Here is a 27,574-nt window from a genome sequence, read left to right on the forward strand (position 1 = left end):
GTGGCTAATGGTGGTAGTACTCAGGCAAAATGATGCATTAACATCTTGATAGCACTGGACTGCTAGTAAAAATATGATTCTCTACCACCTTTTAAAAGTATTCTATAATGAAAAGTAATTATTCAGTAAACAAATATCATAAAATCACAATAGACCAATAATGACAAGTGTACCAAGAATCTTTATGGAAACATAAAATTAGTGTGGTTTGTTTTAAGGGGTGAAATTTTGAAGGGGATGCAGGAGCAGAAAGACTTGGGTGTAAATGTGCATAGATCATTGAAGGCGGCAGGAGCAGTTAATGAAGCATATAGTATCCTGGGCTTTATTAATAGGGGCATAGAGTACAAGAGCAGGGAGGTTATGCTGAATTTATAAAAGATGCTTGTTAGACGACAGCTGGAGCATTGTGTACACTTCTGGGCACCATATTATAGGAAGGATGTGAACACATTGGAAAGAGTGCAGAAGAGGTTTACAAGTGAACACAGGTTTGAAGTGATTTGCAAAAGAAGCAAGTGTGACGTGAGAAAAAACTTTTTCACACAACGTGTGGTTCGGGTCCGGAATGCACTGCTTGGAAGTGTGGTGGAGGCAGGTGCAATCCAGGCATTCAAGAGAACATTTGATGATTATCAGAATAGAAACAATGTCCAAGGGTACAGGGAAAAGACAGGGCAATGGCACTGGGTCAGAATGCTCATTTGGAGAGCCAGTGCAGACATGATGGGCCGAATGGCTTCCTTCTGTGCCGTTAAGATTGTGATTTTGTTTTCCTGCTCATCGATTTTCTCTTCTCTCCTGAAGGCAATTGTTTACACTGGGATGTATGGAAGACTAATAATATCTTGTCCAACTGGTTGATATTCTAGCTTATCTTCAAGAAAAAAAATTGGCAGGCTATTTAACTTTGGAATCATGGTTGTTGAGCTCTATTCTTGCTTCACACATATAGCATTCTGACAGAGATCATGCTGGACACTCCTGCGCCATATGGTTTAATTTCATAACTTGCAGTGCATTTACCCAGAGGGATAATTCTGTATGGCAGCATATGTGCACACTAGGACACCTACCCTTTCACTTCTGTCAGCACAGAAGAGTCGTGTATGATGCCGTTTCTGAACGACGAGGTATGTTATGCCAGGTCTGTAATCCTCCTCCAGGCTAATGCAGGCTTTCCGAATGGCAATAAGCTCAGGCCAGGCGACCTATATGCAGGTTTGAACAAAAAATAAGTGACATAAGGAGTGAAATTGCAGAACATTTCTATGTTTCTGTTCAGTTGAATATTATTTCCTTGTTGTTCATTTTTCTAAATCATTTATTCTCTCAACCCCCCCATCCCATAGGATGGCTGAAAATTGTTATTTAAAATAGAGCACCATTCTAAATTGACCAGTCTTTTTCCAGGCTAAATAATCTTCTTGCAAGCCTTCAATACCACTGTGAATATCCAGGGAAACTTCAGTGCAAATGTGGCCACTACCATTTCTTGGGAGAGGGCTGCCACTAGTCAGTGCCTCAACAGTGTTGAGACTAAGGTCAGTAACTAGTACCTATAGAATTGACAACCGAACCTGCGTAATCCCATGAGGGAACTGCCACTGGGCCACTTCGCGAAGGAAAATAAAGGGATAAGATTCATCCCCAAAAGTCACCAAAATAGGCTTGAAAAGTTTGATCACAATCTTTACTTTGGACAAATAGGTAAGTACAAAGTTTCAGAAATTTAACATTAATGACTGAAAACAATGTACAGAATCCAAAAATCGGCAAATTGGCTGTTGCGTTTTCTATATTACAACAATGACTGCACTTCAAAAAGTACTTTGTGTTACAAACCGTGAAGCATTTAGATAGAGCCAGAGATGACATGAGAAATTATACAAGTGGTTAGAATTTGGAATGTAGATGGGTTCAAAAGTAGCCTTCAAATGGGAATAGGATAAATACATGCAAGAGAAAAAATTGCAGAGATATTGGGAAAGAACTAGGAATTGGGACAAATCAAAATGCTCTTTCAGAGAACCAACCGAGACTCAATTGGCCAAATGGCCAGCTTCTACACCGTACTATTATCTGATTCTAATGATTCGTTAAGCACCTCACCAACCACACACACAAACCTGTTTCATTTGTCCTTCAGAAACTCCACCCCTGTAGTAGATAATGCGTGTTGGCTTGAAGCGGGTCGATTTGTAAAACTGAATTAGGAGCTCCCGGACCATGTTGGACAAATCTTGGATCACCTCTTGACTGAACTGGAGGTCCTGAGAAGTTTCTTGTCTAGATGTCTGCACACGTACTGTTGCACAGTATCGGCTGGGATGTCCATCCATACTACCAACCACCTAGAAAACAAACTAAAATCTTAATACTTAACTGCAGTTTTTTGTGGGTATTGTGGGTTACACAAATGCCACAGCTTCAGAGGCATCTGTGGAGGGAGGGACTCTGAATGTTTAGATAGAAGATATGGAATCAATACAACAACTACTGCCCATTAAACAGAGTTTGAAAATCTGTCCAAAGTATGGCATGTTATTTCACTCTTGCATGCTCTTGAGCCACAAATGTAAAACTTTTCTCCCTTCATCACTTAACTCTCCTTGCCTCATGTAGGTTGACTCTATGGGCACTGGCCACTGGTATCAGTTACCTTATCTTTGTGGCCATTTTTCATAGGAGCCCTAATGGTTATGATGCTCCCTATTGACAACTAAGTTTTAAGCTGGCATTACATTTTTCAACCAGATAGTGCTCTGGCTGATTTTTCTCTTCCGCTCTGGGTATTAAATTCAAATCAAGTGCTTTGATCACTGCCCAGTTAACTTCAATATTTTGTCAACACACTTGCATCCCCAAACACATTTTTTAGGTTAGTCAACTTTTCAGCATTGCCAGGAATTGTTTTATAATACAACATTTAACAACTTACAGCAGCAATGGAAGGTTTCTTGCCATCTCCAGCTGGAGGGTGTGTGACATCAGCTCCCAAGAAGATGACAGGCTGCTGGAACACAGATGGCCTACATACAACAAAAATCTCCGTATTTTTAAAGTGCAATACTAGAGTTCAATATTATAATACTTAACCGATTAATCAGGATGGACAATTGTAGTTTAAGTGAATCCTCAAGTTAACAGATTATAAATATGTTCCCTCCTAATTAAATGGAGTCATTAAATCTCCAGTGTTCAGTGTGCTCAAGTTGCAATAATGATGCACATACATCACAGGAATGTCGTAGGCAAGATGATCACCCTGAAAATAGTATCCAATGATGAAGCTGTAAACTACTTTTCCTTTAGGTTTTAATGTTGACATTAAATGTACTTTTATTGCAGTGTTAATAACCTGTAGGAAATTTTAGCATTAAGAGTTCATTTTTCCCCAGCATGGTGGCCAAGATGAAGGCAATAAAAAGTGCAAAGAAAATCAGGATAGCATGTAGTATCAGGAAGCATAACTTCAGTGCAAATTACAATGTTGCATCGTTAACTTATACTTGTACATTTAATTAGTCTTGGCTTGAGTATGTAGATTGCAGATGTACGAATAATAGATGTTATCAGCATTCCCAAGGGGAGGAAGTCTTTTCTGTTCTAATGTGTTTATTACGTGATATTCTACACTAGATTTGAGAGAAACTTACCAGGAAGGCGTGTGTTTAGTGTGGAAAATGCTTCCTGTTTCTGCTCGGCCTACCAAAAGAACCTGGCAGAAGTTTGGAACTTATGATTTAGTAATATACCAATGTACTTCTTGTTTCCACTTTATTTTATAATTCATATGCCCTAGCCCACAGCTACAACACTAGCACCTCCTCAAAGTAGAAAATTGCTGAGGTACGTCACGTCTACAAAAAGCAGAACAAATCCAATCCAGCCGATCATCGCCCCATCTTGCTGGGTCAAAATCCAGGGAGTCCCAAACAGCACTGTGGGTGTACCTACACCACATGGACTGCAGCAGTTCAAGGTGGCAGCTCATCATTTTCTCAAGGACAACTAGGGACGGATGAATAACCTGCCAGCACACTTCATGCAACAGCTAATGAGAGCGTCTAGAATGGAGAATCCTCCACAGTTGTCCAACATTCTTTGTTCAACCAATATAATAAAAAAAAGTTGATCTTCCTCACTTGAGGTATGCTTTTGACCTAGAATTGCCATGTTGGCCTCCATAAGTCACTGCACTAAAGCACTGACAACTGGGAAAATGCAAAATTGAATTTACTCACCGCTGATGAGGTACAAGGACGTTATTGATGCCACCAAGTTTTGCGTTGATCTTTAAGCAGAGATTTGATAATGTTTGTGGGGATGTTTTGACTACATTCTTCACCTGAACACATTGTGTTGCCATTCCCAATAGTGTGTCACCCACACGTTTCACTTCAGCTAGAAGAGAAATGCAAGTTTGGAGATAATAAACGTCGAATTTACGATAGGTTCCAAAAATGGGAAATGGACACCTAAATTCTGCTCCTGCTGACATGAACATTTATGAAAATTATATTCAAAGATATAATCCAAATTGTTTATCTTGCCATTTTAACAGCTCTTGAGAACAAATCTATTTTTGCTAGGAATTTTCATATTAGAATATTCAACATCACAAAGTAACAAGTAGGTTTATAGCATTTCCTTTCACCAAGCTTTTTGTTAGCATTTGACGAGCTTCCAATCAGGGTTATGGAATGATCAAGCAGAGGTACTTCAGAAAGGTCACTATCCCCCTATATGAAGCAAATGGTCTATCATGAGAAAAAAATAGCCCATTAATAAAATAAAATATTAAAGTAACCTGATCTTTAACCTGTAAGCAAATACACAAATTATGAATTTCAAGTTATGAAATGTCTATATATTAGTGTTTACATTTCGAATTACTCTTGTTTTTAGTACCCACTCCCCACCATAGCCAGCACAAAAGGGTGGGCCAACACCCTGGCATCAAAACTTTGCCAAAACTGCTTTAACTGGCTTGCAGGTGGCATAGATGCAGCACCTGAAGCACTCCAGTCTATGGATTTTCTTTATGTGAGGAAATTTGCCCGTTGCTACCCATTCCTTCCAAAATTGCCTAAGATTGGAAACTCATAGCATGCAGAATTTCCAGATGAGAGTTTACATCCCATCACCTGCGTCACAACTAAAAGTTAGGGAAATTTAAAACACTTCTTACAAGTGCACAACAAAAATGAATACCAAGACTAAAATGTTGCACCTTGAGGAACCCAAAGATCTAGAAAGTTGAGTGTAGATGTAAACTGGTGGATTGTTTCAGCATCTACATTGCAGCTGCTAAAAAAGTGAATTTCATCCTCATTAGCATCCAGAATGCATCTGTAGTACATGCTTTGGAAAGATACATGACAAACAATAACATAGATTCATCTTTCACATACCATATACAGGGGTTTTTCCAGGCAGGATGACCACAATCAACTGCAGACCAACATAAGTCATCTTCAAGTGTTTAAACATGGGTTCTACACTGTCTGCACCTTGTGCATATTTACAGAAACATGGCTGCCCCTGAATAGGCATTCCGGCATCTTTTGAAATCTTACGCAGCTGGTCAGTAAAATTTCTAGAGATAAGAGAAATGCAAAAACCAAGGAACATAATTAAAGCCACTTATTTCGTGCTCTGCATCAGTACTTAAATATGACAAGTTAAAGTGGCATAGATCAAGAGCATCTACGCCCACCTATACCCTGCACTTAGTGATTGAATTTCAACCAACCAGTTTCAATTTGATGCCGTTGCCTTTGCCCTAAATATTTCACGCAATATTACAAGAATTTCAAAGACAGAACACTTGTAAGTTAAAGTAATAATGTAAACAATAAAAAGGACAATACTCAGCATAGGTATACTTTCAATTGCATAATTCAATTATGCAAACTAGAAAAAATACAGAAAATCTTGGGTTGAAAAAAAGTTAACCTAAATTCATGAGAAAATTTCCAACTCAATTTTTGATCTGAGTGCTTTCCAGCAAATGAACTTCAGATAAAAAAGGACAGGGTGCTTACTTTAAAACTTCCTCCCGGCACTGTTTCTGTGGTGCAAAGCAGGCAACTGCCCAAACTTTGATTTCAATGCCAGCATAGAACTGTTTGCCTCTCATGTCCCACACCCCTTGGTTTGGGGTAGCGACAGTCTTATTCTGAAATAAATGCACAGGGGTTGGGAAGGTGAAAAGAAACCTGTTAAAGACGGACAATCAACAAATACATCTTTTAGCAAGTATTACTTCTGTTTCTTTGCACTATTCCTACTCTGAACTGCAAAATATTAATGGAAACCCACATCCAAAGATGTGGGATTAAGAGGCTTAGACCAGTCTTTATTTTACCCAGAATTGTGGGTATAGTCAAAATGTCTATAGAAGTCAACTTAACAAGATTTTCAACACAGGTGGTCACAAATTGCTTCCTTATTTTTGGAGTGCCACAGCGAGGCAGGTGAACAAATTTAAACTATGCTTGAAACTAAGTCCACAGGTATTATACTGAACAACATAACAGGATACCCATTCCCAAAACCCTTAGTTGGTGTAAGGTTTTGAGCATATTTCTAGTTGCTTTCCAGTAGAAAGTAGGATCTGTGCAAAAAACAGGAATAAAATTAGCTAAATTTAAATAGGGTTGAGATCCAATTTAATTTCTTTTCGAAAAAAATAGTACATCTTAAATATAAACTGCTGTAAATAATTCCAAATGAATATACTAACGCCACAAATGAATTGATCGTACATAAATCCCTTGGATCTCTGCAAACAAACCCAATTTGTCTTAATATGCCAAACAATTTTACAGCAAATCCTGGGTAAAAAAAGGGTGAATTACTAGTTTTAGTGGAATAGTCCTCATTCTTCAAACAAACTACCCTCCACCTACCATGGGATAAAGCACCCAAATCCAACCATGGATTAAAAAACCCAGAGGATGGCAGACCCTTTGATAAGCTTCAGTTGTATACAACTGCCCATCCCTATGTACTGTAATTGCAACTCCACGTGGCCATCTTCAGTACTTTGGATCAGAGGGGCAAAGCAATGCAAGGTTAGGCAGCAAAATTTCAACGTCCCATTCCCCTAAACGAGAGATTTATCTTCAGACAGCTGGCGAAGAATTCAGCAATGTTAACAATGATTAATAAAACAGGCTTATGAACTACAATGTAGTTTACCAATTGCAAATACAAGCAACATTGAAGTTTTAAATCAACAAAAACAAATGTACTGGGAAGCACAAAAACAGAAGAGTACAGACATGACCTCCAGAGGATGCACAGTTTATACAGCCATTTGATCAAGGGCTACTTTTCACATCCCAAATTGTTTCTATCCCACTGCTTAATCTTCACATGCTATGGATAACTTCAACAGTATCATCTTTCAAGATAAGAAAAAAGTTTCAAGATCAAAGACAATGACATAAACAGCATTGACTAGTAGATTTACAGTCTGTCCAAGTTTAAATGTCTGTGGCTCTCATATCCAAAAACTACTAACCATTATAAATTGGCTCAACTGCTAATTGCTTTAGTTTGTGGAATCAACTCAACTGCTTCTTTGCAGCTCTCTTGCACTTTCTGTACCAACAAACAATAGTAGTGCAGAATACTGTATAGTTAACATACAATTCACAGCTGTGGCCAGAGTCCTATATTATATTATATGAAAGCAAAATACTGCGGATGCTGGAGATCTGAAACAAAAACAGAAAATGGTGGAGAAACTCAGCAGGTCTAACAGCACCTGTGGAGAGAAAGACAGAGTTAACCTTTCGTATCCATATGACTGAAGAAGAGTCATACGGACTCGAAAGGTTAACTCTGTCTTTCTCTCCACAGATGCTGTTAGGCCTGCTGAGTTTTTCCAGCATTTTGTTTTTGTTTCCTACATCATATATTTGAATTGCAAATCTATTTTTCTTAGCCCCTCAGTTCTCCCTCCATTATGGGAGAGCACCCAACTTGGCTTGTGGAGATCAAGTCTCTGAGAACCTATAAAGTCAAAGGAGATCATAAAGACAGCAAACTTTGCAAAAGCACACCTACTGTCCTTTCCTATTCCTACACCACTGCCACTTCTTTTACTCCTCACCAAAAAAATATTCAATACAAGTGTTTGGAACTTCATTTATACCACATGGTTTAATTATCACTAATAACTGATATCCTGGATCCACTGCTACAGACACAAGGAAAATATTAGAAGTAGATCATACTTCTCAAGTCTGCTTCACCACTCAATATAATTATGGCTAATCTTTGACCTCAATTCCACTTTCCCATCCTATACTCATATCTCTCAATTCCCTTACGTGTCCAAAACAAAATCTATCAATCTCAGACTTGAATATAATCAGTGACTGAACATCCAAACCCTCTGGGGGTAGCGGAATCTGAAGACACTATTGGTGAAAAACCTTTCATCTCAGTTCTAAATGGCTGATCCCTTATCCCGAGATGATAATATCCAGTTCTGGACTCTCAAGCCAGAAATTTAGTGTCTCAACATCTACTGTCAAGCCTTCAAAAAAAAAGTTATGCTATTCAATGAGATCACCTCATTCTTTTAAATGCCAGAGAACATAGGCCCATTTTACTCAAATCTCACATTCCATCAATGAATCTTTGCTGTACCTCCAAGATAAATATGCTCTTCCCTGGGTATGGTGACCAAAACTGTACTCAGCATTCCAGGTGTGGTCTCATCAAAGCCCTATATAATCACAGAAAAACTTCCTTAATCTTTTATTCCGACCCTGTTGCAATAAAGGCTAACATCTGTCTTCCTAATTGCTTGCTGCATCTATGTGTTAACTTTGATTTGTCTACAAGGCCACCCAACTCTATGCAAATACCAACATATCGTATTTTACCAAAGTGGATAGTTGCACATTCCTCCACATTATACTCAATTAATCTGCAGACTTAAGTGTCCTTCTCACAGTTAGCTTTCCCATCTAGCTTTGTATCGTAAGCAAATTTGGATATATTACACACAGTCTCCTCCTTTAAGTCATTGATATAGATTGTAAGGAGACGGCATTTAAGCATCAATCCTGTGGCTTTCCACTCGTTACAACCTGCCAACTTGAAAATAATGCATTAGTTAATGTCTATTAACTAACCTTCAATGCAAGCTAACATGGCACACCCAACTTAATGAGCTCCAATCTTGAATGGTACCTTAACCAGAGATTTTTTGAAAATGCAAATGGACTACATTCACTGGCTCCCCTTCAACTACCCTGTTATACTAAAAAAACCTTGAATAGATTTGGCAAACAATTTACCTTGCATAAAATAGTGCTGACTCTGGATAATATATGATTTTCTAACAGCCCTGTTACCACATTCCTTGTAAGGTTCCAGGATTTTCTCAACTACTGATGTCAGGCTAAGTGGCTCTTGGCTTACTTGAATAGTGGGGTTATATTTGCTACCTTCCAATGCATGGGGACCATTCTAGAAGATCAAAACCAATGTATCTAGTATTTTTGCAGCCATCTCTTAAAACCCTAGGATATAGGCTATCAGGGCCAGAGGATTTGTCAACTTGTATTCCTATTAATTTCTCCAATACTTTTTAAATTAGCAACATTGATTAAGTTACTCACTCTCATTAGGCCTTAGTTCTTCACTTTTATGGTGAACACCTTTAAGGTGAACACCTTGAAGGAGACCACACTTACTTTTGCTAGTTTCTTACTTTTTACATGTGTTGCAAGGGCTAGAATTAGAAATGAATCAACAGAGAGGTTTATAAAACATTTAGCTGCAGCTCAAGGACATGTGTATTTTACTTGTTGGTAGACAGAATAACCCTCAGGGCCAAGTTAAAGAAATTCTGGAAGAGAATTACAAAGCTTTATTGAAAGAATCTGTAGAATGAAAGCCAACATCCTTTCCCTTTAAGGAAACTCAAACTGTGACCTCGTAAGCATCAGCTTTATCAGAAACAGATATATCAATCAAACTGAGTTATGCCAGACCAGATAAGGGCCAGAGTTTTTTTAAAAAAAGTGTAATTTTTTTTGCCTTTGGTAAACAGCATTATGTCAAGCCACAAACATCACTAGGTCTTTCAGCAGTGCACCTGAAGAGCAAGTGTAGGATCATATAAACACAGAAGGCAGCCATCGGCTTATTGTATCAACTCTTTGAAAGAGCTAGTCAATTAATTGCATTCCTCTGCTTTTTGACATAGACCTACAAATTTTCAAGTACACATCCAATTCTCTTTTGAAAGTTATGACTGAATCCGTTTCCACCACCCTTTCAGGCAGTGCATTCAAGATCATAATTTGCTGCATGAGGTAACTATCCTCATCCAACCCTAGAAATTTTGACAATTATTTTAAATTTGCATGCTCTGGCTGCTGAACATTCTGCCAGCAGAAACAGCTTTATTGTAACTAAAAACCCTTAATTTTGAACATTTCTCTGCAATTACTCCTTAGTTCTCAGGGTTAGCTCAGTTGAATGGGACATAGTGCTAATAAGGCCACAATTCTGGGTTCAATCACACCATTGACCAACTACATTGAAATGCAGGTTATTTTTAAGAGGCTTGATTGACTAGATGTTGAGGCTGGTTCCCTTAGCTGGAGTGTCTAGAACCAAGAATCATAGTCTCAGGATTAAGGTTCGGCTATTTAGGACAGGAGAAATTTCTTCAGAGTTGTGAAATCTTTGGCATTCTCTACCCAAGACAACTGTGGAAGCTCAGTGATTGAGCATGTTAAAGATTATTATCCAAAAATCTATTGATATAAAAGGAATCAAGGAATATGGAAACAGAGCAGAAAAAGTGGAGATAAGGTAGAAGATCAGCCATGATCTTATTGAATGGCAGAGCAGGTTTGATAGAGCCATATGGCCTAATACTGCCCAAATTTATGTCCTTAAATTTCAATGCTCCAAGGAGGACAATTCCAGCTTCCTGAGTCATTCCCCACAACACCCCCCGGCCCTGCCCCATAAAGGAGGCACCTCATTGTTGGCTTAATTCTATTAGGTAAAATATTTGAGACTTGTTTACAAGATAAGAAACATTTTTAGGTCTGTTGCATCATACTTAAACTCCTTTTGGCAAGTTTATTTCTGGAAGAGAAAGTGAATGGTTCAGTGACCAGTCCCACGGATGAGTTCATTGCCTTCCAAGCTTAGAGACATGTCAGACACATGTCAGCAACAGACACACAACAAGATGCAGACAATGTGTCAATGCATCACTGCATTTAAAGAATTGGTGGAAGGAAACCCAAAAGAAAAAAAAAACCAAATTATCTCATCCAGTGTATTCAAACAACAGAGATTAGCTGGGAGATTCATGCAGAAATGAGTTCAGGTAACATTTTATGCAGTGACTGGATTTCACTTAGCAATGCTAATTTACTAATGATGACAAAGACAAATTTCAAGGAAAAGATTTGGTCTGATGCAAAGCACATTTAATGCTGTGCGTCCAGTCTTTCACTGTAGGAGTATAAAATTGAAGCCAGAGGAATGGAGCGATTACCTAGCTTGTGTTCCTTATACCAGCACAGCCTGGGATTTAGATACTAAACAAATTAATCCAGCATTCTCTGGAAGCTTCAACAGAATGGAAACTTATGGTCCATGACAGAACAATGACACTACATGTAACTAATTACGAGACAAAATTTCCAACCATTTACAGAAATTAGAATCTAGTGTTTTTGTGTTTAATTGAAACACATTTTGCAAATCTACCAGAAACTGTCATAAAAATTCCATTGGCTGAAACCATCTGATCTTAAAAAGGAAACAAGTTTGTGCACAAGTGGGAAGCAATGCAGAAGCAACAGCTGTAGGGGGCAAAGATGGCCACGGGGACAGGGCAGTTAAGAGGACAATGCTTTTAGCTAGGCTTTGCAAAAACGAGGGCTTGTATGTTGTAACTCGTGCAATTTGTTTATTGCCCATCTAACCTATGGCACATGGAGGGCAATGCAAGAATGAGAAATGAATGAGAACTGAAGAAACATGTATTTTATAAATGAAGTCCCCAATAAGCACATCATTTTCATATATACACAAAGGAATAAGAGTGCAACTTGCAAATCCTGCTTTGTCCTGAGCTATTTTGAATGATTTACAGTTTTCAACAATCATATGGCTGAGCACTAGAGGGCCACAACTGAAGCAGCTTGTTCAGTTCTAGCAGCTACCAAGGAGAAACACTACTGTATATAGTTCAGTATCCGTATCCAACTGCTTGAGCAAACTGGCAGATTCAGACGGTCATCTCTATAGTAGAAATTTGCCTTTAGCAGGGTATTAGAACAGAGACATACTTCTCCAAATCAGAAAACACCATCAAAAAGACTTATTTCAAAATTGTATTAAATGCTAAAATGGCAGCTTCCAAATGTGACCAGGATTAAATTTGCAGCTTCAAGTAAAAAAAGTGAAGCAGGACTGCTAAACGAGAAATTTTATTTGCATCTGTAAAAATGAAACCACTGAGAGCCCCCCCCACCACTTAAGCCACTATTTAGAGCTGACAGATCTTCCATTTTTAAATAGAGGTGGAAAAATAAAATATTTCAAACCTGAAACTAGATGCTATTATATGTTGTGAGTAAAACATGTCTCCCTGGAACATTTTTTTTTAAAGTTCAACATAAAATTAACTGGTTAAAACACATGAACTCCAATTGTCAAGATAACTTCTCTCCCAATGTGCATAACCACTTCATTTTCTGGCGCAAAATTCAATTTAGCCATCATTATGCACTGCGATATAGGACTCAAAGCTAATGGAAACAGCTCTGAATTTCTGTTTGGGCACAAATTAGTTATAAATTCAAAACAAGTAAAAAAAACTAGTGTACAGAAAATGCTTTTACAAAAAAATTTTACCACCAACGTATTTTCTCTCCTCAGGCATGATCTCCACGTTTTTTCCCCCCCCCATAAGGGGGAAAGGAAACTTAGTGCAACAAGAAATCTATTTTGGACAGTACTTTGGACACTGTCAAATATAGCAGAGCAGCAAATGAAGCAAGAATTTAAACTTGCCAGAATTAAACAGTTGCTGGTAAATACTTTTGCTTAAAATAGTTTTGCTGTATAGCTCATACATATTGCGTAGCAGTGTGCTATATCACTTACTTCAAGTCCTGTGCATTCACAATTCCAGCTGCTTCCGTCCAACATCAGACTTACCCTGCCTCCATACTGGAGCATCGGTGCAGGCAGCACTCGACCTGTAACCTCAGTCATTTCATTATGAACGACAATACCAAACTCCTTTAGATATGGATCTGGCCCGCCAATCATACTGTTACTCTTCACCTTTTTAAAAAGAAAGTTATATTAAAATGTGCCTTGTAATGATAGAGGACTTAATGGTAACCATTTACAGAAGAATGGGTGTACTTCATGCCATTTTCATAATTTGACAAAGAAATGGCAGTTCAGTAGGGAAAAGTAGTTCAGTGACAGTTTAGTGCAGCCAGTAGCCTTCATGAGGCTCAGTTACAGACATCATGGCAGCAAGATGCAATCCAATCACATGGAAGAGACAAGTGACCAAAAGAGGCATATATGTTGAGTACATTTTCTGATTTTACACAACAAAAAGTGCAGCTGTTCAGAAATTCCCAGGTTTTCACAAATGGAGTAAAAGTTTTGTTTGAACAGTCTTGTATTTTGCAAAGAGTGAGAGGAAGTTTACCACTCTTGTGGAAACAAGCAAAGTATAGTACTGGATAGTCAGTAGTACCAGCCATCAGTTATGAGCAGTGAAGTTTGGTCCAGTGCAGGTGCAACACAGTTAATTGTCCACATTTTAGGGTTCTTACTCTAAGATGATCACTGTATATACAAATAAGAAACAACACCTTTTTACAGGTAGTGTTTAAACGAGAAGGGCAAGAAGGGTGTTGTTCACCCTTCTCATTTAAACAATACCTGTAAAAATGTGTCATTTCTTATTTGTATATGCAATGATCATCTCCTTAGAATGTTAGTCGGCGAAAGACAAACAAATAAAAATGTGTAAACAGAAAGTGCACAATTTTCAGAAGTACAGACTTGTGTTTTAGTCCTTGAATTAACACAGTTGCTATTAGTTACATTAAGTAATCTGCAGTTCTAGGAGATCCTGATGTTAAACAATTCAGAAAGATACGGCTTCCATATACGTCTGTTCATTTGGCTGTGTAGTGGTAATGCTTCACATGAATCTTATTTAGAATGGCTACTGGATAGAAACTACTTTCCTTTCAAATGTCAAAGCAGAATCTCAATCTTTCACAAAAAAATTTAATTTTCCCATTCCCAATTTTCTTTTACAGGAGTATTATTCCAAAGATACTGGGAGACTTACAGAAGAACTATCATTTTGGCAACGTACTGATGTTAAGGCACCATGGGTGAGGCAAGTGCCATTCTCAACCATGGTCATATAGACACTTTCCAACAGAAATCACTAAATACAAGCAGGAATCTTGAATGATCTTTTCTCCTTTCCCAACTCAGGGCCATTTGGGGCCAAACATTCCAACCATTACACTAATTGGAGATTAGCTAATTCAGAGACCAAGGATCAAACAAAAATTCTCCAGTCTTCATGCTTCAGCATCAGACAAATTTATTCAAATTCAATAAAGCAAAAAAGGTGTTCATTTTTTATTAGCATTTGTTTAGCAAAATGTTTACATTTCTATTTCCAATAGGAGCTTACTGGTTACTTTAGCTCCAGGTGAATTTGCACCAAATTTCTTAAAATGAAAATCCAAACTTTAAATTTCATCCCCACTTACCAGACGACTAATCTCCTCTTGTCGGTCGGGCGCTGATCGTGCTGTTGCTTTGATCATTGTTGACGTTTGATTGTCTGTTAGTTTCTTGATGCAACGCTGCCCTGCTACAATGTTACATACCTACAAGTGGAAATTTAGATACAATAAATTCATATATTTAGAAGTTTATTTTTTAAAAACGTATAAATCCTGTAGGCATTTTAAGCAAGCCTTGCAAAAACTAGCTATAATATGTATACATGTCAAATGGGTAATTTTTTTCCCATTAAACTAAATGCGTATTATGTATGATGCCACATAAAGAGTGTGAGAAAGGAGAACAAGATATTGGGCAATTGCTTGTTGGTCTGAATAACTCAGACCACTCAGCTAGGCATTTGTCTCCAGTTCCTCACTCTTTGCGCCAGTTGTGATCAAGTAAATTCTATAAAGGGCAGGCAAAGAATATCAACTATTTTTTGTCACTACTACTTTGTATGCTATATTTGAATTTGCAAGGGGCAATTTAACTAGGAAACGTATGCAAGCACTCCTAGCAACAGAAATCAGCTACAAGTAGGTTTTAAAAAAATTTCATTTAGAATGATAGAACGGTTACAGCACAGAAGGACTTGGCCCATCTAGTCTGCAGTGGCTCTCTGCAGGAGCAATTCAGCTAGTCCCATTCCCCTGCCCTTTCCCATAACACTTACTTCCCTTTTTATTTTCAGGTGTTCATCCAATTCCCCTTTGGAAGCCACAACTGAATCTGCCTCCAGCATTAGTAAGTGCATTCTAAATCCAAACCAGTCGGTGCATTAAAACCGTTGGTTCTTTTGCCAACAACCCAAATCTGTATCCCCTGGTTCGTAACCACTCCTCCAGAAGGGAAGAGTTTCCCTCTACTTACTGTCTAGACCCCTCATGATTTTGAACACCTCTATCAAATCTCCTCTCAACTTCCTCTTCCCTCAAGAAGAACAATCCCAGCTTGTCCAATCTGTCCTAACTGGAACCATTATAGTAAATCTTTTGTGCACACTCTCTAAAGCCTTAACACCTTTCCTAAAGTGCAATGTCCAGAATTGGGCATAATACTCCAGTTGAGGCTGAATAAGTATTTTATAATGCTTCATCATAACTTATTTCTTTTTGTACTCTATGCTTTCATTTATAAAGCCTAGAACCCTGTATGCCTTTTTAACCATTTTCTAAATTAGCCCTGCTGCCTTCTATGATTTGTGTACATATGCCCTCATGTCTCTGTTCCTGTGCCCCCTTTAAAATTGTGCCCTTTATTGCCTCTCATTGAGGTAACCACTTCTCTATATTAAATTTAATCTGCCATATGTCCACCCATTCCACCAGCTTGCCCACATCTCCAACCGAAGTCCATCACTATCCTCCTCACACTTCACAATACTTTCAAATTTGCATCATATGCAAATTTTGAAATTGAGATACTTGAGGCATGGACTTTTCACAGTTGAGAGGTAAAGTCGCCATTTATATTGTACAAATCAGGACTGTCCCAGGTTCAATTCCCAATCCTTGTTGTTAACCAAGGACAGCATCAGGATTGCTACAGAAGGATGCAGCATCCCCGAGCAAAGGAAGAAAAAATGCCATGAGATTCCTGCGCTTTATAAGCTGCATACGGGAACACCAGTTAAGAGCAGGATCTGCCCCAACTGCAACACCTTTCACAGAGGATGCCCTGTTGACACTTGTCATGGATCACGTGAATAATGACCACTTGATGAGGTACTGCAGAGTGCCTACCTGTGGAAATTGATACTGGTAAAAAAGTCTACCACCTTGGAGGGGAATAGAAGAAAATAATTCAGGGAAGCTTTGCCGACATAACCCGGAAAGCAATTTTCTCATTGGCACCAAGTAATGACATTTTATTGTGCAAAGGGGAAGTTAAACAAAACCTTTTAATAGTCCGTGGGACACGTGTGGGCTTTCAGGTGACCCCAACAGTTGAGCTGTATTACAACTTCTCACTTTAGTATAAGTCCCTACATTTCAATCTTACCTCAAGTGGCAGATAGGTGTGCTTCTGTTCTTGTCCCACCTGCAGACAAGGTAAGTGAGGATACTTGAGCTGCAAATTGTATTTTTGTTTGAAATATTGTGCCACTGTACATTCCATTGCTTGCCCATTTTCCAGTTGCAGAGGAAACCTTGAGGCAGATAATTGACAACCATGAGAAAAGTCAGTGCTATTATGTCGTAAATGGTCAATGCAAAGGACGATTGCATATAATAAAAAAGATGGATTCAAAAATGTCTACACAAGCAGGCATCTGTAAAGAATGGATTACAATCCAACAATATCAAAAGGCATTTGGGGTGGAATTGGTACATCTTAAAATCTTCAAGGAAGTGGATGAGAAAATAGACAAGGCTAGTTATTGTTAATATAAAAAAAGAAATCCATGAACATGAACTTCACTTAGGGATTCTAATATAAACAAGGGAAAACCACAGCAAACTGTCACAAAAGCTTCCTCAAACTCATCTTCCTGACTACCTGTGTTAATTTGATTAATCTTTGTACAGATTGGACCAAAGTTCCCCCATAAGTATTACATTGCCTGTGTTACAAGCTCCAATTATTTCTTTCTTAATGCTCTGTCCAACGGTATAACTACTGTTAAGGGATCTAAAAGCTTACTGCTTTTACTTCTGACCCACTTAATTCCTAATCTCCACTCAATATCCTGCCTCTCAACAAAGAAAGGAATAGGCCATTTAGGACTAAGATAAGGATGAATTTCTTCACTCGGGGTGCTAAACTTTGGAATTCTCTACCCCAGAGGGCTCTAGAGGCTGAGTCAGTTATCGAGCTTATTAAAGAAAGAGATTTCTCAATAGTAAAGACATTGAGAGATAGAGCGATAGTACGGGAAAATGGCATTAGGTGTAGAAGATCAGCCATGATTTAACTGAATAGCAGAGCAGGGCCAAAGCCAAATGGCCTATGCCTGCTCCTATTTCCTATGTTCCTACTGTCTTTGTATCATCCTTTACTATCTAGGTTACTCTTCCTCCTTCGCCATTCTGCCTGCCTTTTCGAAATATTGTGTGCCCTAGAATATTTATTTCTCAACCATGGACACGCTGTTACCATGTCTCAGCTTATCTAAGTTGTTCAACTTATACAAGTTAAAAGTTTTCTGCTTACTGGATGCAGTAAGTTAAGCCAGAATTAGTTATATAAAACACAGGTAAGATTTATACTTTTAAAAATTCTACTGACCAAAATTAGAACTCGTGAAGCAAAGATGCTCATGAGAGCACTTTTATAAATGTTTTCACATATATAGGAATATAGATTATGTGCAAGTATAGACAGCTGAAGAATTTAACCTTGCACCACAAATACTTCTGTACATCACTATATTCTAACCAAGCATTCCAGGTTATCTAATAGACTTAATCAGTATTTCATAAAAACGCATGCCCACATGTTTAGTGGTCAAATCTTAAATTCTGTACTTGGTTCAACTTTGCTTTACTGGTGCAGGCAATTGAAAAAAGTACAGGGTATTACAAAAGAGTGAGTACTCACGTCTGGTGACTGGCCGGCCGTCGGGTAACATTACATACTCGGTATTTCCTTTTCATCTGTCCACAGTGAGTCACCTCTACTTTCAGACCTAATAACAGACAAGACAGATTAATATTAATTGCAAGCCACTCAATTCAAGGGCAATTAGGAATGGGCAACAAATGCTGGCTTTGCCAGAGCCACTCATGAAAGAATAAAAAAAAAGGACTAGAATTCAAATTGTTGAAATGGGTTACGCTGAATAATTGTTTCAAATTTTAATTGTATTTATATGTTATTTGTGGCATAATAAGAATTGTATTCAGATTCCTGGAGAAGATCAAGATATTTTGAAAGGTAGCATTTCAAGTACATTTTTTAAAAATTCATTCATGGGATGTGGGCATCACTGGCTAGGCCAGCATTTATTGTTCATCCCTAATTAACCTTGAGGAGGTGGTGAGCTGCCTTCTTGAACCATCGTAGTCCATATGGAGTAGTTACACCAACAGTGCTGTTAGGGAGTGAGTTCAAGGATTTTGACACTGTGACACTGAAGGAACAGCAATATACTTCCAAGTCAGGATGGTGAGTGGCTTCGAGGGTAACTTCCAGGCAGTGGCGTTCCCATCCACCTGCTGCCCTTGTCCTTCAAATGGTAGGGGTCATGGGTTTGGAAGATGCTGTCTAAGGAGCCTTGGTGAGTTCCTGCAGTGCATCTTGCAGATGGTACACACTGTTGCCACTGTAGAGGGAGCGAATGTTTGTGGATGGGGTGCCAATCAAGCAGGCTGCTTTGTCCTGGACGGTGTTGAGCTTCTTGGAGTGTTGTTGGAGCTGCACTCATCCAGGCAAGCGGAGATAACTTAAGCACTCAGTTGCACTGCACTAGTGTCGACATTATTGTATGTTCACAGCAGCATATTATAAGTTTACAGGGTAACTGAAAAAGCATAAGAGAGAGGACACCCTCCCATATTTCAGTTGATAACTGCAACTCTGATCTTTACAAAAGATATCAGCTTTTTGTTCTAAACATTGAACACAATTTAGAAACCAGAAAATTCTGAGACCTGAAAGTACATACTTCATCCTGTTCCCACAAAAAATACAGCACATCAATTAAATTGAGGGAATTCAATTATTTTTAAAGGATGACATTAATAAATTTCATAACTTATGCAGTACAAACTCTTATTTTGTATTTTAAAGCATGGTATTGATGTAAACAATATCGCATAACTCCAATTCATTGCAGTTCATTGGAGGCACAAGTTACAAAAATAACTGCTGAGAAATAGCAGTATATAAACTTAAAAAATTATATTTATATAATCTTAGAGCAGACCTCGATGATTCAAATTTGATTTGAAAACAAAGCTTATAAAATGAACAGATTGTAATGATATATACCACAAATAGCAAATTGGAACATATAAAACTAATTAAGGATTTAGCAAACTTACTATGCAAAATAGAACACTTTGGTCACTTAAGATAGTTGGCTATCATACCACAATGGTGAATTTCTATTGCCTACTAAAAGAAAACAAAAATCTTGGTTCACTTGGGTTTTTAATAGTCTTAAGACTTGAATTACAAATAATCGACTTCAAAGTAAGAGCTTAATAAAAATTAGGCCAACTCTCTTTAAATAGCTGAACATTCTCTATTGCAGCAATTACAAAATTGATTCTTAAAAAGTATTCAATCTTGCATTTGGACTAAGCACATTACCTCTTATTTCTTTGGTAAACTTTACGCGCTGAGAGTCAGTCAGTGGTTTGGTTTGCTCATTGATGTTCTGAATGTCTAGCACCTCACACATGAACTCAATGACTGGCTGAGCTCTGTAAAATGCAGTTGCAGATACTGGAAGACACAAGATAATCATGAGTTTCCTCGAATGTTAAAAATCAGCTCAGGCTTCAACAAGTTATTAAAATGGGGACCACAGTTCGCTCCCAGCACTTTTGCAAACATCGATGTCTTTCAGATGGCAGGAGTGTGGTGCAAGCCCTTGGAGTTCTTCATGATGAACAAGTTGATCTTAACAAACAGGGCATTGCTTCCTCGGAGGAGTGCAGTCAGAGCCAGGTTTGTAGCACCACAGGTGGCTCTGTTGTACAGGAGGAGAGGAAGAAGAGGGGAAGTGCAGTAGTGATAGGGGATTCATTAGTTAGGGGAAGAGACAGGCATTTCTGTGGCCAGAGATGTGACTCTAGGATGGTATGTTGCCTTCCTGGTGCCAGGGTCAAGGATGTCACAGGGCGGCTACAGGACACTCTTCTGGGGGAGGGTGATCAGCTAGAGGTCATGGTCCACGTTAATACCAATGACTTAGGTAGGAAAGGGGATGAGGTCCTGAAGCAGGTTTTAGGGAGCCAGGAAGGAAATTGAAAAGCATGACCTCTAAAGCAGTAATTTCAGGATTACTCTCAGTCCCACTTGCAAGTGAGTATAGAAATAGGAGAATTGAGTGATTGAACACATGGCTGGAAAGCTGACGTAGGAGGGAGGGCATCATATTTCTGAGGCATTGGGACCGGTTCTGGGGAAGGTGGGACCTGTACAATCTACACATGAACAGGACTCCTGGGAACCTGAGGGCAAATACAGAGCAGGGAATGGAGAATTAGTGAGTGACTTTGAAAGGCAGAAGAAGCATAGGTTAAAAAGTGTACAGCACAGGAATTTGGCAGTGTTAAAAGGTGTACATGTAAATGCAAGAAGGATAGCAAATAAAGCTGATAAGCTGAGGGCACAGAGACTCATGGGAGCATGATATCATCGCTTATAACAGAAACGACTTAAGAGGGGCAAAAATGGCTCAAGGGAGGATAGACGGGATAAAAAGGTGGACGCGTACCATTATTGGTTAGAAACAATTACAGCTGTGGAGGAGGGATGAAGTGCTAAATGAAGCATCAGATGAGGCCATATGGGTTAAGCTAAGAAATAAAAAAAAAGGGGCAGCCACATTGGTAGGATTGTGCCATAGATTCCCAAATACCGAGAAAGATAGAAGAGCAAATATGTAAGCAAATTTCTGAGTGCAATAACAATAGGGCTGTAATAGTTGGATACTTCAACTACTCTTAATATAAATTGAGAAACGAACAGCGTGAAGGGCACAGAGGGCACAAAATTCTTGAACTGCATTCAAGAGAACTCATCCAGCCAGTATGTAGCAAGCCCAATGAGAGGGGGCGCAATTTTAGATTTAGTCCTAGGAAATGAAGCGGGGCAAATGAATGAAGTAGCAGTGGAGGATCATTTTGGAGATAGTAACCAGTAGAGTTAGATTTAGCATTATTACGGAAAAGGACGAAGGTAGAATAGGAGTAAAAGTTCTAAATTGAGGGAAGACAAATTTTACAAAGCTGAAAGGGAACTGATGAAAGAGGACTGGATACAGCTACTAGCAGGGAAAACGGTGTGAAATCAGTGGGAGGCATTCAAAAGCGAGATTCGACGGGCACAGTGTAGACATGTCCCCACAAAGAAAAAGGGCGATACTGCCAAATCTAGAGCCCCCTGGTTATCCAGTTGCATACAGGGTAAGATAAAGCAGAAAAAGAAAGCTTACAAGTTACAAAAAGCTTAATACTGTAGCAAGCCTAGATGAGTATAGAAAGTACAGGGGTGAAGTGAAACATGAAATTAGGAAAGCAAAGAGATGATACAAAAAAATATTGGCAAGTAAAATCAAAGAAAATCCAAAGATGTTTTACCAGTACATTAAGAGCAAGGGAATAACTAAAGAAAGGGTAGGGCCTATCAGAAATATACATGGTAACTTGTGGTTTGATGCTGAAGATGTGAGCAGGGTTCTCAATGAGTACTTTGTCTCAGTTTTCACAGAGAGGGACGATGCAGACATTCTAGTTAAGGAGAAGTGTGACATATTAGTTAAAAATAAACGTAATGAGAGAGAAAGTACTGGAGGGGCTGGCATCATTGAAGGTGGATAGATCACTAGGGCTGGCTGGATTGTATCCCAGGTTGTTAATGGAAGCCAGGGAGGAAACAGCAGATGCTCAGAGGATCATTTTCCAATCCTCACTAGGTACATGCAAAGTACCAGGGGATTTGGCGTCTGCAAACGTTGCACCAATATTTAAAAAGGGCACAACGGATAGGGCAGAAAATTATAGGCTGGTCAGTCTGACTTCGGTGGTGGGCAAATTACTGGAATTAATTCTGAGACACAGGATAAAAGGTGACACTAAGAAAAGCAAGGGTTGATCAGGGACAGTTGGCGTGGTTTTGTTCGAGGAAGGTTGTATCTTACTAACTTAATTGAATTTTTTTGAGGAAGTAACAAGGAGTATTAATGAGGGTGGAGGTGCAATGGATGTTGTCTACATGGATTTTCATAAGATATTTGACAAGGTCCCACACGGCAGACTGGTCAGAAAATTGAGATCCCACAGGACAGGGAAAGGTGGCACGTTGGATCCAAAATTGGCTCTGCGACAAGAAACAAAGGATAATAGTTGATGGATGTTTTTGATAATGGAAAGCAGTTTCCAGTGGCCTTCCACAGGGCTCAGTGTTGGGTCCCTTGCTGTTTGTTGTAGCTATTAATGATTTGGACATAAGTGTGGGTGACACGATTGGGAGGATATTGAGAGGAGTTGAGCAAGTGAGACACCTTGGAGTGCATGTCCACAGCCCCCTGAAGGTGGCAGGACAGGTGAATAAGGTGGTAAAGAAAGCATATGGAATGTTTTCCTTTATTGGGCGAGGTATTGAATAAAAAAGCAGGGATGTAATGATGAAACTGTAAAAAACACTGGTTCGGCCACAGCTGGAATTTTGTACACAGTTCTGGTCACATTACAAGATGGACATAATTGCTCTGGAGAGAGTACAGAGGAGATTTACAAGAATGTTGCCAGGGCTTGAAAATTGCAGCCATGAGGAAAGATTGGGTATGCTAGGGTTGTTTTCCTTACAACAGAGGAGGCTGAGGGGTGAGTTAATTGAGGTGTATAAAATTATGAGAGGCCTAGGTAGGGTAGACAGAAAAGGCCTGTTTCCCCTACCCAAGGGGTCAGTTACCAGGGGTCATAGATTTAAGGTGGTTGGTAGAAGGATTAAAGGGGACATGAGGAAAATCTTTTTCACCCAGGAGGGTAATGGGCTCATGTAGTCATTGTTACATCACAAGATAAACCACATCTGCATTCTATGGAGCATTTTAAGTCAGTGTACAAGGCATCCACAATTCGTCCACACAATATTGGCTCAGGTTTTGCATTAAAAATAATGGAGGCAATCAACAGTCATCATTAGAGTAAATTGTTAAGTCAAGTTACAATGACTGGACGTGCAGTTAAACAAAAGTCAGAAGTTGCTGTCTGAACTGCACTGCTCCGCCAGAAGTTGTACTACATCGGTACCTCGTTGAAGTACTCAGCATTGAAACACATGGAAAGGCATGAAGTTGTGATGGTTACATAATAGATACCCATTAAACTCACCAGAAAAAAATTATAGCTTGCTCATTCCTGTGCCACTACATTGTGTAATGATGTATCAAGTTAACTGCTGATGTACAACCCCTGCGATACTGAATTAACTTTTAAGAGACATCTCATTTCTTCAGATTTTAAAATATTAAAAAAACTAAATACATTTAACTTTGTTTTATCTTAATCCCATCTTTCTTTTCCTCCATTTTATTATTGGTAAACTTTTCAGCATTGAATTAACTATTCTATTTTAACTTACACTTTCTAGTTCAGACATAGCATGCTGCATTAAGGATTCTTCAATCTAGTTGGTTCAGGAGATAAGCTTGCTTGGCCTATTTACTCAGGTCCCAGATTGTGTAGAGGGTGACACACAGATTTTGTACTATTGTTTGTAGCAGGGGACCAATGACAACATGCCCTAGCCACCGACTTCATTCCCCTCCCTCGCAGCTGCAAGGCCGAACCAGACTGCTTGCATCCTTGGTGCCATATCTGCCCCAAAGATGCCTATCTACATACCTGTGCCATCACTGGCACTGCCTATTCCCACCTCTGTAATACATCCTTTCAGTCAGCTCTTCTGCTGAAACATTCATCCATGTCTTGGTTACCTTTAGACTTGACTATTCCAATGCATTTCTGGCCAGCCTCTTCCCCCCCCAGCCCCTGTAAACTGGAGCCAATCCTATCCTTTGCTACTTACTTCCACCAAGTCCTGTTCACTCAAACCTTGTGCTTACTCCCACACACTGGTTCCTGATTAAGCAATACCTCAAATAATAAAATTCTCAACCTTGTTTTCAAGCACACCTCCCCCACATCTGCATCCCTCCCTATAAAAAGGGAAAAAGACTTGCATTTATATTGCACTTTTCACGACCACCAGACATATCAAAGTGCTTTATAACCAATAAAACACTTTTTGAAGTGCAGTCACTGTTATAATATAGGAAACACAGTAGCTAATTTGCACACAGCAAATTCCCACAATGTGATAACGGCCAGCTAACCTGTATTTTTGTTACGTCAATTTGAGGCATAAGCATTGGCCAGGACACTGGGGATAATGCCCCTACTGTTCTTTGAAATAATGCCATGTGATCATTTACATCCACCTCAGCAAGTAGACAGGACCTCAGCTTAAGATCTCATCCAAAAGACAACACTTCTGACACTGCAACACTTCCTTAGTACTGCATGGGAATGTCAGCCTTGATTAGTGCAATTGGACTTGAACCCACAACCTTGCAATTAATGGCAAGATTGTTACTAACTGAGCCATAGCTGACATAATTTGTCTAATTAATCTCAAATTTGCTCCAACCCCACAACCCTGCAAGACATCTATATTCCAAATCCTAACCTCGAGTATCCCTGATTTTAACTGCTCCACCATTGGTGGCTGTGCGTTCAGCTGCAAGGCCCCAAGCTCTGGAATTTTCTCCCTAAACTTTTCAGCCTTTTTACAGGCACTCGTTAAACCTACCTTGTTGATCATCTGCCCTAATTCTCCATTTGTGGCTTTACATCAATTTTGCTGTAAAGCACTTTGGGGCATTTTATTATAATATTGCAGTGATTAGAGAGCCAAACATCAAGCTCCAGTGGAAAAGCCCACAGAAAGTCTCTGGCCAAGTGCAATGAACGGCTAGTGACACTTCGCCCGCCACTGATAGCAAAATCTGGGCCATTAACATTATTATTATTTTTTTAAATACTTAAATCGGCATTTAAAAAAGGCCTAAAATAATTTATTGATTTGACGAAAAAGGATACACGGCCTCAAGAGTGACTTGGATTGAAAGGGCGCCGAGAGATATTACTGCATGAGGAATTCATGGTAGCCTCGTATCAGATATACCAGTATAGGAAATCAGTTGCTGTTTTCACTTATATAAACAGCTAAAAGGATGAATCTTAGGATAAGCACTGCACTTTACTCTAGGTTACTTATCCTCAGTATGACTTTCTTCATTCTTCTAATACAGTTCAGTTCTCCTCAACAAAAGGCTGCACAATTATATATCCAAGGGCATTATATTCAAGATCTTGTTCTTTATTGGCACCTTTTTGAAATAGATGAGGTTGGGAAACAAGCAAGAACTTGAATATAGCTCAGTCTAACATTTGGTCTCATTCAACCTCTAATTACAAAAGGATTATACAACAATGGAGGTGGAAAACCAGGTCTTAAAAACAAATGCTTTTGTATTGAACTGACAGATGTGCTTGCCTTTGTGATTAAGAATAATGATTAGTAGCTGCAAGAGCATTACACCTTGTGCCATCTCAAGTTTATTGTCAAGAAGTCCTTTTTGAAGATTAGTTCATAGGTGATTGTCAAAATATACCTGTATCTTGCCTGACAGTAATGCAATCAATCATTTTAGATGCTCAGCAGCAATAAGTTTGCTTAAACTTTTTAATCAAATAATTCTTTCATAGATTTGCTAATATCTTTACTTTTCCCATTATGTTAAGACACAAGAATATCTTCTAGAACTTGAGACCCAGCCAAGAAGCAATTCTTGCTGTACTTAGATGAGACAAATGTTTTGGGGGAAAAAAATCATAATTCAAGACCTGCATGAAGCTAATCTATTTGTGCTGGTTGTAGTGGTCCGTATCTTATAAGAAAAAGTTAGAGACTTAATGGATAAAAACTCATTTTCACTAATGCAGAAGTAATAAATTTCAGGAGTGGTTTAAATGGCAGACTCCTTTCTTAATATTTCAGAGATAATTAATGACCAGCTGGTACAAGGAGCCTAGAAAGAAATGGACAAGAGCATAACAGAGCAACTGATGTTTAAAAAATTTATTTTCTGGTTAAAAAATGTTGGTACATAAAGCATTTTCATAACAATGGATTTTTACTGACTGGATGACTTTTACCAGAAGATATTGGCAAAAAAGTAAACTAGAACAGCAGAGAATGACAAAGGTTAATCAGGAGAAAGAGGATGCGAGGAAGCTAGCCAGAAATGTAAAAACGGATAGCAATAGTTTCTACAGGTATTTAAAAAGCAAAGGAGTAAGTAAAGTGAGTGTTGGTCCTCTGGAGAGTGAGAATAGGAAATGGTGGATGAAATGAGCAAATATTTTGCTTCTGTCTTCACTATAGGGGATACAAAAAATATTCCTGTAATAGCCGTAAATCAGGAGGTGGAAGGGAGGCGGGGAACTTGGTGAAATTACAATCACCAGGGAAGCAGTACTGAGCAAACTGATGGAGCTGCAGGCTGACAAGTCTCCAGGTCCTGATGGACTTCATCCTAGGGTCTTCAAAGCGATGGCTAATAAAGTAGTAGATGCGTTGCTGTTAATTTTCCAAAATTCTCTAAATTCTGGAAAGCTTCCATCAGACTGGAAAACTGCAAATATAACCCCTCAGGTCAAGGAGGGAGGGAGGCAGAAAACAGGAAACTATAGGCCATTTGGCTTGATGTCTATATTGAGGAAGGTGTTACGATCGGTCATTAAACAGATTATAGCTGGGCACTTGGAAAAGTCAGCATGGTTTTGTGAAAGGGAAATCATGTTTAACCAATTTATTGGAGTTCTTTGAAGGAGTAACATGTGCTGTGGATAAAGGGGAGCCTGTAGACATACTGTACTTGGATTTCCAGAAGGCATTTAACAAGGTGCCACATCAAAGGTTATTGCAGAAAATAAAAGCTTATGGTGTAGGGGGCAACATATTAACATGGATAGAAGATTGCTGG

The 27,574-nt window shown here is 38.9% G+C and overlaps 1 protein-coding gene across 4 annotated transcripts in view; it reads right to left on the reverse strand.

Annotated features, from left to right (window-relative positions):
- The window catches only part of ago4 (argonaute RISC component 4), a 69,850-nt gene that overhangs the window by 12,292 nt on the left and 29,984 nt on the right, over positions 1-27,574 (reverse strand). For 3 of the 4 annotated variants that reach the window (XM_078567058.1, XM_078567062.1, XM_078567061.1), the window contains 11 exons: positions 20,104-20,238; positions 18,388-18,475; positions 16,849-16,996; positions 14,829-14,948; positions 13,174-13,356; positions 6,051-6,184; positions 5,418-5,602; positions 4,248-4,407; positions 2,942-3,032; positions 2,130-2,354; positions 1,077-1,211 (listed from right to left, as the gene is read on the reverse strand). In XM_078567058.1, coding sequence (XP_078423184.1) covers positions 1,077-1,211; positions 2,130-2,354; positions 2,942-3,032; positions 4,248-4,407; positions 5,418-5,602; positions 6,051-6,184; positions 13,174-13,356; positions 14,829-14,948; positions 16,849-16,996; positions 18,388-18,475; positions 20,104-20,238 — 1,604 coding nt within the window. The remainder of the gene's footprint in view (positions 1-1,076; positions 1,212-2,129; positions 2,355-2,941; positions 3,033-4,247; positions 4,408-5,417; positions 5,603-6,050; positions 6,185-13,173; positions 13,357-14,828; positions 14,949-16,848; positions 16,997-18,387; positions 18,476-20,103; positions 20,239-27,574) is intronic. The other variant, XM_078567060.1, reaches the window with a different exon arrangement.

This window comes from Cetorhinus maximus, chromosome 21 (assembly GCF_964194155.1).
Source record: "Cetorhinus maximus chromosome 21, sCetMax3.hap1.1, whole genome shotgun sequence".
Classification (NCBI taxonomy): domain Eukaryota; kingdom Metazoa; phylum Chordata; class Chondrichthyes; order Lamniformes; family Cetorhinidae; genus Cetorhinus; species Cetorhinus maximus.